Genomic DNA, 12,366 nt, shown 5'->3' on the forward strand with positions numbered 1-12,366 from the left:
CTGTATATGATCATAGATGTGCTGCCTCCTGCAGGTATGCGTCCGCTCCACTATGCTGCATGGCAGGGCAAGGCTGACTCTGTCCTTATGCTGCTGCGGGCCGGAGCTGGAGTCAATGGGGTCTCACAGGATGGACACATCCCCCTGCACCTGGCCGCACAGTACGGACACTATGACGTGGTCAGTACACAGACACACACACACACACTCACACAGACAGACAGACACACACACACACACACACACACACACACACACACACACACACACACACACTGAGCTCTACACAACAGGCATGACTCTACACACAGCCATCGTTAAGCACTGTCAACAAATATCCCCATTCTGCTGGATTGGGTGGAATGTATGCTGTTCTGTCCACGAAGCTGATACTGGTTTACTGTGGGTCACTTATCTGAGATTTAGATGTGTGTGGTCATGTTTGGTCAGTCCACTTAAGTCTTAAACAGTAAACAAACTGTCAACAAATCACAGCCATAGCCCAAAACAGATGTGACATGGCAGGGGATAGAGTAGGATGAGTGGTGGTTGGTGGTACAGTCATTTAAGGGATTGAGGGGTTAGGGGATACGTAGCAAGCTGGGAGAGGAGAGGCATGTTGGTGTGATTGGATTGGAGAGGGAGAGAGGCCGGGAGAGAGAAGAACGAGGCAGGATGAGGGGGATTGGATTTGTAAGGATTGAGGGGGTAATGATGGGGGGTCAGGTGATCTGGGGTGATCAGGTTTAGGGGGGATTAGGAACCTTGTGTTTGTTACCAAAGTCCGTCCGTCCGTTCCCGTCTCACCCCCTGTAGTGCTGAGTGATAAGTCGGTTCGGTTTCGGTCCGATTTATAATAAAAGTCATGGTTTTCGCTTTAACAACACAGAATAAAACAATGAATAAAAGTCCCATGATGGTAGATGGTGCGTTTTCAGCTAGAGATACCTCGCGCAACTGCTCTAAATTGCGCGCTCCCTCTGTGTATGCCCCACACAGACGGGACAAGTAGGCATGCAATGGATTATGGTCATTGTAGTTAACTATCCACATTTCCTGTGCTGAACTATGTAGAATATTGGCCTGTTGGAAACTACAACTCCCTACTACATTGCACAGTTCGGCTTTGATCTGATTTATCTTTAGAGAAAATGCGCATTGAGCGCAAAGAAAAAACGAACGAAATGGAATTCAAATAATTGGGAAATAGATCAGGAACTATCCTACAAGCATTGTCAGGATGTGTTCTGGTTACGCCACATGAATTGATTTGTAAGCCTTTTAGGACCACAGTTTGTGTGAAAAGCATTTATCTGCACAGACCATGAAGTCCCATTTGATTGTTACAGCCTCCGGTCCTCTAGTCTACTATGTATTCCCAGAGCAGAATGACCAGGGCTAATGGACTGTCTGTTTTCACCAAATACTCTGTGTCCTTGGATACGCCAGGCAGCACCAGGTGCTGATAGAAACATCTGACATCATCTCCCTGGCTATGTGTGTTGTAATGTTATCTGCATGACCACATCCACATAACATAACCTACTCCCCTAATGGCCCGATGACAGTGTGTATATGGTATTTGATCTTGTGTGTGTGTGTGTGTGTGTGTGTGTGTGTGTGTGTGTTAATATGTGTGTTAATGTTGATTCCCTGTCTGTCTGTTTCTCTCAGTCTGAGATGCTGCTGCAGCACCAGTCTAACCCGTGTCTGATCAACAAAACCAAGAAGACCCCCCTAGACCTGGCCTGTGAGTTCGGTAGAGTCAAGGTAAGACTGTGTGTGTGTTTCCTCCCCCACCGCTGGCCCAGGCTCACAGAGACAGACAGGGGGGCTGCAGCCTGCTGTGGGAGTGTAAGTGATGTAACTCTGTCATGGCCTGTGTTAATCTAGACAGACAGTGGTCACAGCTGGACAGATACAGCCCCTCTGGAGCTGGGATGGACTGCGTTGTCACAACTGCTCCTCTTCCATCAAATACATCTCACTTCTGCACTCTTTACTTTGTCTTTCTTTCAGTCTCTCATCCTTGAGCATGCTGATTTTCTTACTAGAGCACATTTACTTCTCTAAACATTTCTCTCCTCTCTTTCTCTCCCTCTTTACTCTCCATTTCTCTCTCTTTCTCTCTCCCTTGAGCACAGTTATTCTCACTCCTTTTTCACACTCTCTCCATCTCAAATGTACATTTGGTTACTATGTTAATGGTGAATTGGGCAGTTTAAGCCTGCATCATTAAACCAGTTTGACAATTTCATAAACATCTCTCTCTGCCTGAGTGCACAATAGCTTTGTATATGAATTTGTCAGTTCCTATAGCCATTCAAACACCACCAAGCCAATGTGAGTGTATTTCAAACTCTGTGCGCTGCCTCAATCAAAGTCCCTGGTCCCAAATAGTGCTGCAGCAGCGTTTAGTTTGGATAGGACAGTGTGAAGCCGAACCAAGCCAGGGTGATGTAATAGTACACACACACACACACACACACACACACACACACACACACACACACACACACACACACACACACACACACTCACACACACACATATACACACACACACACACACACACACACACACACACACACACACACTCATTGTGAACGCTGCTCTCCTCTCCTACTGGGCTGGAAAATCCCCTTGTCTTTCATTCTTATGTATCTGGATGTGGGCTGGAGAGGAAGTATTGGCAAGTCCGTCTGTAACTTCTATTACTGGAAGGTTTGCTGGGCAGCTTTGTTTGTGCTTGTGTGTTTGTTAAATGAGACTTGAGAGAGTTAGCCTGTAACGATTGTCCCCTAGGATTGATTTAGAATGGGATATCTTTAGAATGCTGACACTGGCTCCAGTGTGTGTGTGTGTGTGTGTGTGTGTGTGTGTGTGTGTGTGTGTGTGTGTGTGTGTGTGTGTGTGTGTGTGTGTGTGTGTGTGTGTGTGTGTGTGTGTGTGTGTGTGTGTGTGTGTGTGTGTGTGTGTGTGTGTGTGTGTGTGTGTGTTTATGGGCATCAGCTGCTGTGTTGGGGTGCCAGGGTGTGGCGAGGCCCTCCCTATTTCTATTTCTCTCTCTCCTTCCACTCTTCCTTTCTCTCTCCGTTTTCCTCCTGTCCTCTGTCCCAGACCAGTTTCCCAGCAGCAGTAGTCAGTCAGTGAGTGTTGAGGTGTCATCTAGTGTGTGGGCCAGATGTGTGGGGTTGTTTATGCCCCTGGCTACTCCTGTTTTACCTCACACTCACCTGTGGGTCCTCCCATGTCAAATCACAGGACTCCTAAAGGTTTCAAACTTGTGTGTGTGCATTATCCCTTGTCCTAACAGTGCATGAAATGTACATGTGTTGGTAACAGTTGAAGCCATCACTCATCACCCTGTCATTTCTTTATCACCCCTCCTTCTCCCCCCCTTGTCTCACTTTCTCTTCTCTCTCTCGCTCTCTCTCTTCTTTCTCTCCTTCAATTTCCCTTTCTCCTCTTCTGTCTCCATGGCTTTATGACTTTCTTGACCTCCCTCCTGTCAGGTTGCTCAGCTGTTGTTGAGCAGTAACATGGTGGTGGCTCTGTTAGAGGGTAATAGTAAGGAACCTGCAGACTCAGGCTTCAACACTCCGCTGCACCTCGCCGCACGCAACGGACACAAGGACATCATCCAGTAAGAGACTTCCTATTGTTTTTCACAATCTGAACTTGTGAAACGTACGCAAAACTCGTATTGTGTAATACGTGTTGTATAAATCATGCATTGATGTCAATGATGTCACGTTTTAATGCAGATTTGTGTACACGTTTGTCAGGCTGCGATTCAGACCATAATGATTTGTGTGTACAGTGCCCATTGATAGATTGATATTTTCTTGTAGGTCTTAATCCTCTGCCTGTCATTCCTCTAATTTGTCCCATACTAATGAAAGGCTATGATTGATCATGGTTGGTAAGTACAGGTCTGTGTGGTTGAACACCTACTCTGAGGTGGACAGGGGTCTGACAGGGTTAACACAGTCACTGATCTGGAACTGGTGTGCTGGGAGACTCAACAGGACAGTAAATGGTTCTGAGGGGGTCTACCCTCTGCCCCTCCTCTCTCCTTCCCTCCTCCTCTTCCTCTCCACGGTACTATGGACAAGACAAGAACTATCAGACATGGCTCTGTCTCCACACACCCTCGCTCTGGAACACTGTGGTGTGTCTGTGTGTTTATTCTCTCTCTCAAGTAGATCTAGCCATATATTTAGTACCCCAATCTCTACTCTGACTATCTGGTAGGCTATAAAACGGCCTGTCCAATGTCTACTCCACCAGGGGACACAGTCCCAATCCCCTAGTACCTCCATGGAGACCTACATCAGAGTCTGTCTGGTACAGTCCAGTACCAGACACCCAGGTCACCCTGAGCCCTGCCATAGAGAAGGGGAGGAGGAGGGGGTCTACTCTGCAGCCCTGTTCCCATGTTTCACTGACAGCTGCAGCAGTCTGTCACCAGGCTGAGAGAGCGAGAGAGATGGATATGCAGAAAGACACTGGAGAGAAACGGAGAGAGAGACAGAGAGGGAGGCTCTCTGGTGTGAGGCTGCAGTGCTGCCAATGTGACCCAGATCTGCCAGTGAGATGTGGTTGCTGATTTATCAGTAGTAGCTGGGACCAGACTGTTAACACTAGAACTGCTGGGCCTCGATGGACCCCGCCTTCAAGCTAATGAGCAGGCATTCTGACTGCAACATTCTAACAGTGTAATTCATATTTTTAATATATGCTGTCGCAAAAATAATCATTTGGTTGTCTTTATGAAGGCCTTGGGTAACATTAGAATATGATTTTTATTTTATTTCAAAGAACTCAATAGCATTTTCATTAGTTTATGTTACTGTACACTATACACACAAAAAATAAATTCAAGTGTTCAAGAAATATTGTTACTGGAGTTCCTTTGTTACAACTATGAAACAGAAAGTATATGTGTTGGACACAGTAACAGCTTCTTTTTATAACTACACAAAACATACCCCAACCACCAATACGCACGGTCAAAAGATGCACGGTCAAATGATGAAAACATCAGTAACCTAAACATCATTAGAAGCGTGAAGTGGTCTTGATAATTAGTGAAACTCGAGGCAAAAGCAACAGTGGCATTATAATCAATATACAGTTGAAGTCGGAGGTTTACATACACTTAGGCTGGAGTCATTAAAACTCGTTTTTCAACCACTCCACAAATTTCTTGTTAACAAACTATAGTTTTGGCAAGTCGGTTAGGACATCTACTTTATGCATGACACAAGTCATTTTTACAATTGTTTACAGACAGATTATTTCACTTATTATTCACTGTATCACAATTCCAGTGGGTCAGAAGTTTACATACACTAAGTTGACTGTGCCTTTAGAAAGCTTAAAAAATTCCAGAAAATGATGTCATGGCTTTAGAAGCTTCTGATAGGCAAATTGACATCATTTGAGTCAATAGGAGGTGTACCTGTGGATTTATTTCAAGGCCTTCCTTCAAACTCCATGCCTCTTTTCTTGACATCATGGGAAAATCTAAAGAAATCAGCCAAGACCTCCACAAGTCTGGTTCATCCTTGGAAGCAATTTCCAAACGCCTGAAGGTACCACGTTAATCTGTATAAACAATAGTACGCAAGTATTAACACCATGGGACCACACAGCCGTCATACTGCTCAGGAAGAAGACACGTTCTGTCTCCTAGAGATGAACGTACATTGGTGCGAAAAGTGCAAATTAATCCCAGAACAACAGCAAAGGACCTTGTGAAGATGCTGGAGGAAACAGGTAGAAAAGTAACTATATCCACAGTAAAACGAGTCCTATATTGACACAACCTGATAGGCCGCTCAGCAAGGAAGAAGCCACTGCTCCAAAACCGCCATAAAAAAGCCAGACTACGGTTTGCAACTGCACATGGGGACAAAGATCGTACTTTTTGGAGAACTGTCCTCTGGTCTGATGAAACAAAAATAGAACTGTTTGGTCATAATGACCATTGTTATGTTTGGAGGGAAAAGGGGGAGGCTTGCAAGCCGAAGAACACCGTCCCAACCGTGAAGCACGGGGGTGGCAGCATCTTGTTGTGGGGGTGCTTTGCTGCAGAGGGACTGGTGTACTTCACAAAATAGATGGCATCACGAGGAGGGGAAATTATGTGGATATATTGAAGCATCAGCTCAAGACATCAGTCAGGAAGTTAAAGCTTGGTCGCAAATGGGTCTTCCCTTATGGACAATGACCCCAAGCATACTTCCAAAGTTGTGGCAAAATGGCTTAAGGACAACAAAGTCAAGGTATTGGAGTGGCCATCACAAAGCCCTGACCTCAATCCTATTGAAAATGTGTGGGCAGAACTGAAAAAGCGTGTGCGAGCAAGGAGGCCTACAAACCTGACTCAGTTACACCAGCTCTGTCAGGAGGAATGGACCAAAATTCACCCAACTTATTGTGGGTAGCTTGTGGAAGGCTACCCAAAACGTTTGACCCAAGTTAAACAATTTAAAGGCAGTGCTACCAAATACTAATTGAGTGTATGTAAACTTCTGACCCACTAGGAATGTGATGAAAGAAATAAAAGCTGAAATAAATCGTTCTCTCCTATTATTCTGACATTTCACATTCTTAAAATAAAGTGGTGATCCTAACTGACCTAAGACAGGGAATTTTTACTTGGATTAAATGTCAGGAATTGTGAAAACCCGAGTTTAAATGTATTTGGCTAAGGTGTATGTAAACTTCCGACTTCAACTGTAAGTGTTGATATGACAGTAGTCAGAAATAGTCAGTTATTGTCAGCTTGCGCTTATATTGAGTGCATCTTCAATGGCATCAGTTGGACTTCATTTAGCTGTTATCCCTTGTCCTAACAGTTGACTCAAATCTTCATCAATTTCACTTACTTTGACACCTTTGTTTGGTTGTAGTGCGTAATAGTCTTCGGTTTTCTCTTTGTGTTCCGTTGTCTTGTCATTCTTCAGCACTGTTGAGGAGTACAACAGCTGTGCAGGTGCCTTATTTTGTGCAGAGGTAGGGAGCTCCCGTCTCACTCTGTTCATGGTGCCAGCCAGACTTGTTTTCTTTACAAGCAAATTGTTCGCCAATGACAGTGAAGTTAAGAAATTGTCCATGGAGACATTTCTCCCCTTGCCACTGTAAGGTCTCCAACGCTGACCTTCTGCACAGTGTAGATATTTTCCCAGATATTGAAAGCCGTTCAGCATGTTCATTACGCACGCTCTCACGGTGTAGCCTGCTCCAAGTAGCCCAGAGTAGACTGATAAGACTGTTGTGATTCAGTGGAATGATTTAGAGTACATATCATTTAAGATTCTAATTAGAATAGATCAATACAATAGAATGGCCTGTCCTGTTTTTCCATTCACAACTGGTGATGACATAATTATGCATCGTTCGCTTCCCCTCCCCATTTTCCCCCATCATACTTTACTTAATTTATTGTGTCTGTTATATGTGTGAAATTAGTTTCGGTTTAGTTTAGGTTCAGTTTCGAGGCAGTTATTGAGGCGATTATCAACTGGGACAGAACCTTCAACTGTTGGGAGAAGGAGTGGAGAAGGAGTGGAGCAGGCCCGCTGTCGGGAGAAGGAGTGGAGCAGGCCCCGCTGTCGGGAGAAGGAGTGGAGCAGGCCCCGCTGTCGGGAGAAGGAGTGGAGCAGGCCCCGCTGTCGGGAGAAGGAGTGGAGCAGGCCCCGCTGTCGGGAGAAGGAGTGGAGCAGGCCCCGCTGTCGGGAGAAGGAGTGGAGCAGGCCCCACTGCTGGGAGAAGGAGTGGAGCAGGCCCCGCTGTTGGGAGAAGGAGTGGAGCAGGCCCCGCTGTCGGAAGGAGTGGAGCAGGCCCCGCTGTCGGAAGAAGGAGTGGAGCAGGCCCCGCTGTCGGGAGAAGGAGTGGAGCAGGCCCCGCTGTCGGGAGAAGGAGTGGAGCAGGCCCCGCTGTCGGGAGAAGGAGTGGAGCAGGCCCCGCTGTCGGGAGAAGGAGTGGAGCAGGCCCCGCTGTCGGGAGAAGGAGTGGAGCAGGCCCCGCTGTCGGGAGAAGGAGTGGAGCAGGCCCCGCTGTCGGGAGAAGGAGTGGAGCAGGCCCCGCTGGGTTATTTGTGAAAAGTCAAGGACTGAGGGGGGCATGACTTAAATGGCAGAGTAATAAATACCATGAATGAGCAGTGAAAATTACTGTTTTAGCAGTTGTAGCGTTAAGGAGTCCTATTTGTGGTGTGGTGGTCTGCCCTTTCTCTGACACACCTCACTGGTCCAAACCACCTTACCAAAGAAACAGTCAAGGCTTTCATTGGCTTCAATTGATAATGAAAGAGAGAAACTGTGTATTCAACCATGGCACAAGGATTTCTGGGATCCAGTGGCCATATGACTCCATAACAATGCCCTGTGGTCCAATCACACGGTTATGTCACCACAATACATGCTGTAACCTGTCCAATGGTTCCACCACTTTGGCCCCACATAGACATCCATGTAATAGAGGTATTAAAGGGGGGATATGAACAGTGGGTTATTGAGTCAGTGCGGCCCCAAAGGAGGAGAGGAGAACAGGATAGGGCTCTCTCTTTCAGCATCCAGCCAAACCAGAGGGACAGAGAGACTTTGATGAGCCTGCCCTCCTTTGTGTTTCTAAGGGGAAATGAAATGAGCACACTGACCCGGGGCTTAGCAGCCGCAGGGCAGAGAGAGGGGGGGAGATGGGAAGAGAGAGTGAGAGATGCTGAAGCTGAAGCACAGTATCTGTAACAGGATGAGAATAATGAAGTTCATGTAAGAGAGGGGTATTCTTCCTCTCCCTGTCTCTATATCTCAGTTTCTCTCCTGTCTTTGTCCCCAGCATGGCCCCTGTACCAGGGCTCAGTCTTCTGAGTCATCGCTCTGTGCTTGGCAACTGAGCTCCAAAAATCCCTCTCTCTTTCTCTCTGTCTCCTTCTCTCGCTCTAAGTGACTTCTTGTTAGATGCGTGCCTTGTTTACTAAAGTGAGTGGTGAGACAAACTGATGATGCAAATCACTGTCACTGTCTGAGTCAGTCTTGTATTGTTATTTTGGGTTACTATAGATAAATGGTGTGATTGTGACAGAGGTCATTGTGAGATGTTGTGGTATGGTTCTGGTTTGGCTGATGAGCAGGAATGCCATGGAAAGACAGGGGTTATGGGTTTGCGGTAGTTAGTTACCAAACCATTTTGCATATGGGCGTGTGTGGATGCCCACTTCCCCTTGCCTTATGTATGTGTGGTGTGTGTGTGAATATACCTCTCCTGTCACTCTAACAAACTTTCCATGCTGTACATTCCCAGAAGAGATCTGACATTCCCACTAATATTCCTAAAGCTTAACTTGTCTACTTTTTTATTTTTTATTTTACCTTTATTTGACTAGGCAAGTCAGTAAGAACAAATTCTGATTTTCAATGACGGCCTAGGAACAGTGGGTTAACTGTCTTGTTCACTACCAGGATATTTGAGTGTGTGTGTGTGTGTGTGTGTCTGCGTGTGTGTGTGTCTGCAGCTGGAATCGAGTGTGAATTCTCCAAATTTCCCCCTGGCTCCTCAGTGAGTTCATGTGATGTGGGATGTTGAGCAGACTAGCTACGGTGGATCACTGTAACACTGCCATTGACATAATATACTGTCCTGGCATCTGGTCCTGCTGGCTCCATCCATGGCTCTGCCTCGCAGAAACCTTTACAATTCACCCTGGAGTTAACAGCCTTTGTAAACATGAAGCTGTACTAAAGTAGTACTGTGTTGTTCCTGTCTGGTTCAGGTTGCTGCTGAAAGCGGGCATCGACATCAACAGGGCCACTAAGGCTGGCACTGCCCTGCACGAGGCTTCCCTCTACGGCAAGACGGAGGTGGTCAGACAGCTGCTAGAGGTGAGACACCTGGAGGGACATCAACCTCATTTAGTCTTTAACTAGTCTGATTCAATCACTATTCTACCACATTCAACTAACAGTTGGTGACATGTTGTCCAATGTAAGTGAAGTGTATTATTGAATAGGCTGTACAGTACACTGCCGTTGACTGCATTAGACTTGAGAACATCGATGTTGAACGTGTTGCTGTGTTTCAGTGCACATCTGATTGACAATAACGTTGTGTGTGGTTTTGACAGGCTGGTATAGACGTGAACATCCGTAACACGTACAACCAGACCGCCCTGGACATCGTGAACCAGTTCACCACCTCTCACGCCAGCAAGGACATCAAGCAGCTCCTACGAGGTGAACAGATAGTTGTTAACAAATGAAGACATTATTCCATGAAGTATCATTCTTTGGCACTCTTTACCTCTCATTCTGTGTTTTCCGCCTGCTTTATTGTCCTTGAACCAGGGCTCTACAGTGCGACCATTTTACTCACAAACTGAAAAAGTCAAGTATGAGTTTTGATTTATAGCATATAAATTGCTGCTGTAGTTCTTTTCAAAGTATGTTGGCTGTTTTAGAAGTGTGTAGCCATAGAGTCTACTTGAGTGACTTTGTCCTTGTGTTTCTTGGATATAATTTTGTTCACATGCTAGGTTGTTTTTATGTTAGCTTGTTTGAGCTCAACTCAACTGCTAGTGAAGAGACATGGGAGAATCTCTCCCAGACAGACATGTCAGTCTCACTGTTGCCCTTAAAGGGGCAGCTGAACATTTTTGTCTCCCCTAAGTGACTAAAATATTTGATGGTACATTGTACTTGCTTGAGCATGGAACACCACAAAAACATTTTATTCTTTCACTTTTGGTCATTTCTTATCATAAAAAGCTCCTCCTCAAATACTTTTATTGTGTTCCTAAATGTATTTGTGTGTTAAAAAATCTGTTTAGCCGCAATTTTTTTTAAAATGTCAGCATAGATTCCTGCTAGCAGATGTATTTCTTTGTGCTTTTGTGTAGTGAAGCGACTCTTGCATTCTTTTGCAGTTTGAGTTCTGCAGGACAGAGTGTTCAGAGGTGAGTGTGTTGGGAGAGGAGACAGACTGAGACAGAGCCAGTGCAGACGTTTCTATAGCGAGAGAGGCCCAGAGGAGAGACTGAGGGATATGAAATGCTCTAAGCTGTAATTCACCAAGCAGCTGTGTTTAACCTCATGGAGTACAGGTTACATAACCCTATCAGCTCACACACACAACCAAAAGACTAGGTGTGTGTGTGTGTGTGTGTGTGTGTGTGTGTGTGTGTGTGTGTGTGTGTGTGTGTGTGTGTGCGACCTATGCGTTTGTTTGTTTGTGTGTGATTGTTGCGTGCCACCGCTGTGTACATGCGCCTGCATGAGACTGTGTTTTGGACCTCTGCTGTTTGCTATCTCCTCTGTAATCCAGCAGGCCTGGGTCTTTGGTCTGGTTCTCGCAGCCTGGGAACTCAGGCCATAATGAGCACTTGTGTTCCTCAGTCAGCAGACTGCTGCTTCAAACATGGAGGCTGTGGAGAGAGACTTCCTGTTATGATCCAGTTCTCTCTGTGTTCAGAGCAGAGTGAATAGAACACAATCAGCCACCACACCTCCTCGTCATGGATTAATTATTGATGTGTACCAACCAGTCAGAAGCTGAATACAGCACTGACTGACTCTGCTCTCTGATGTCACTGCATTCCATACCAGTGCCGGATGTGACTAATAAAAAAACAACAGGCATTGGGATTGTAGCGGCGTCTGGGTATATCCCCTTAAGGTGATTTGAAAATGGTGTACCTGTCAGTATGTATCAATCATTGGGCTGTATTTTCTTCCTGCCTTCATTCATAACAATTCCCTGAACTAACTTTGTGTGTGTCTCTCTTTCTCCTCTCTCTTTCTGTCCCCCTCTCTCTCTTTCTCTCCTCTCTCTGTCCCCCTCTCTCTTTCTCCCCTCTCTGTCCCCCTCTCTCTCGCTCTACCTCTCTGTCTTTCTCCCCTCTGTCTTTCTCACACACAGATGCTACAGGTGTTCTGCAGGTGAGAGCTCTGAAAGACTACTGGAACATCCACGACCCCACCGCTCTCAACATCCGGGCCGGGGATGTCATCATGGTAGGCAGCAGGAACACACACACACAACCCTCTCTATTTGCTGTCTGTAACTCCTCAGATGTGCCTCAGCTGGCATTGCAGTGTTGTTCCCACACTCACTGTGCCCAACCGTGCCCCCATGTTGTCTGTTAGGACAGGTGTGTTTTCCCTGTGAACTGTCAGGCTCATCCTCTCTAACAGGTGTTTTAGTAGCAGGCAGGGAGACAGGCTGGCAGTGTTTATGTGAGGGTGGCTTCATGAGTATTCAGTAGACACAGTATGTAGATATGTGTGGTTTTCAGCTGTTCCATGTAGTTGAACTACTCCACAGCTAGCACACCTGATTCAACATGTCAACTAATCATCA

At 46.0% G+C, this 12,366-nt stretch overlaps 1 protein-coding gene across 1 annotated transcript in view; it reads left to right on the forward strand.

Moving 5' to 3' along the window:
* Positions 1–12,366, forward strand: part of LOC120039310 (caskin-2-like) — an 85,234-nt gene that overhangs the window by 55,427 nt on the left and 17,441 nt on the right. The window contains exons 6-11 of the mRNA XM_038984768.1: positions 35–180; positions 1,675–1,770; positions 3,516–3,646; positions 9,785–9,893; positions 10,136–10,244; positions 11,926–12,020. Coding sequence (XP_038840696.1) covers positions 35–180; positions 1,675–1,770; positions 3,516–3,646; positions 9,785–9,893; positions 10,136–10,244; positions 11,926–12,020 — 686 coding nt within the window. The remainder of the gene's footprint in view (positions 1–34; positions 181–1,674; positions 1,771–3,515; positions 3,647–9,784; positions 9,894–10,135; positions 10,245–11,925; positions 12,021–12,366) is intronic.

This window comes from Salvelinus namaycush, chromosome 3 (genome assembly GCF_016432855.1).
Source record: "Salvelinus namaycush isolate Seneca chromosome 3, SaNama_1.0, whole genome shotgun sequence".
Taxonomy (NCBI): domain Eukaryota; kingdom Metazoa; phylum Chordata; class Actinopteri; order Salmoniformes; family Salmonidae; genus Salvelinus; species Salvelinus namaycush.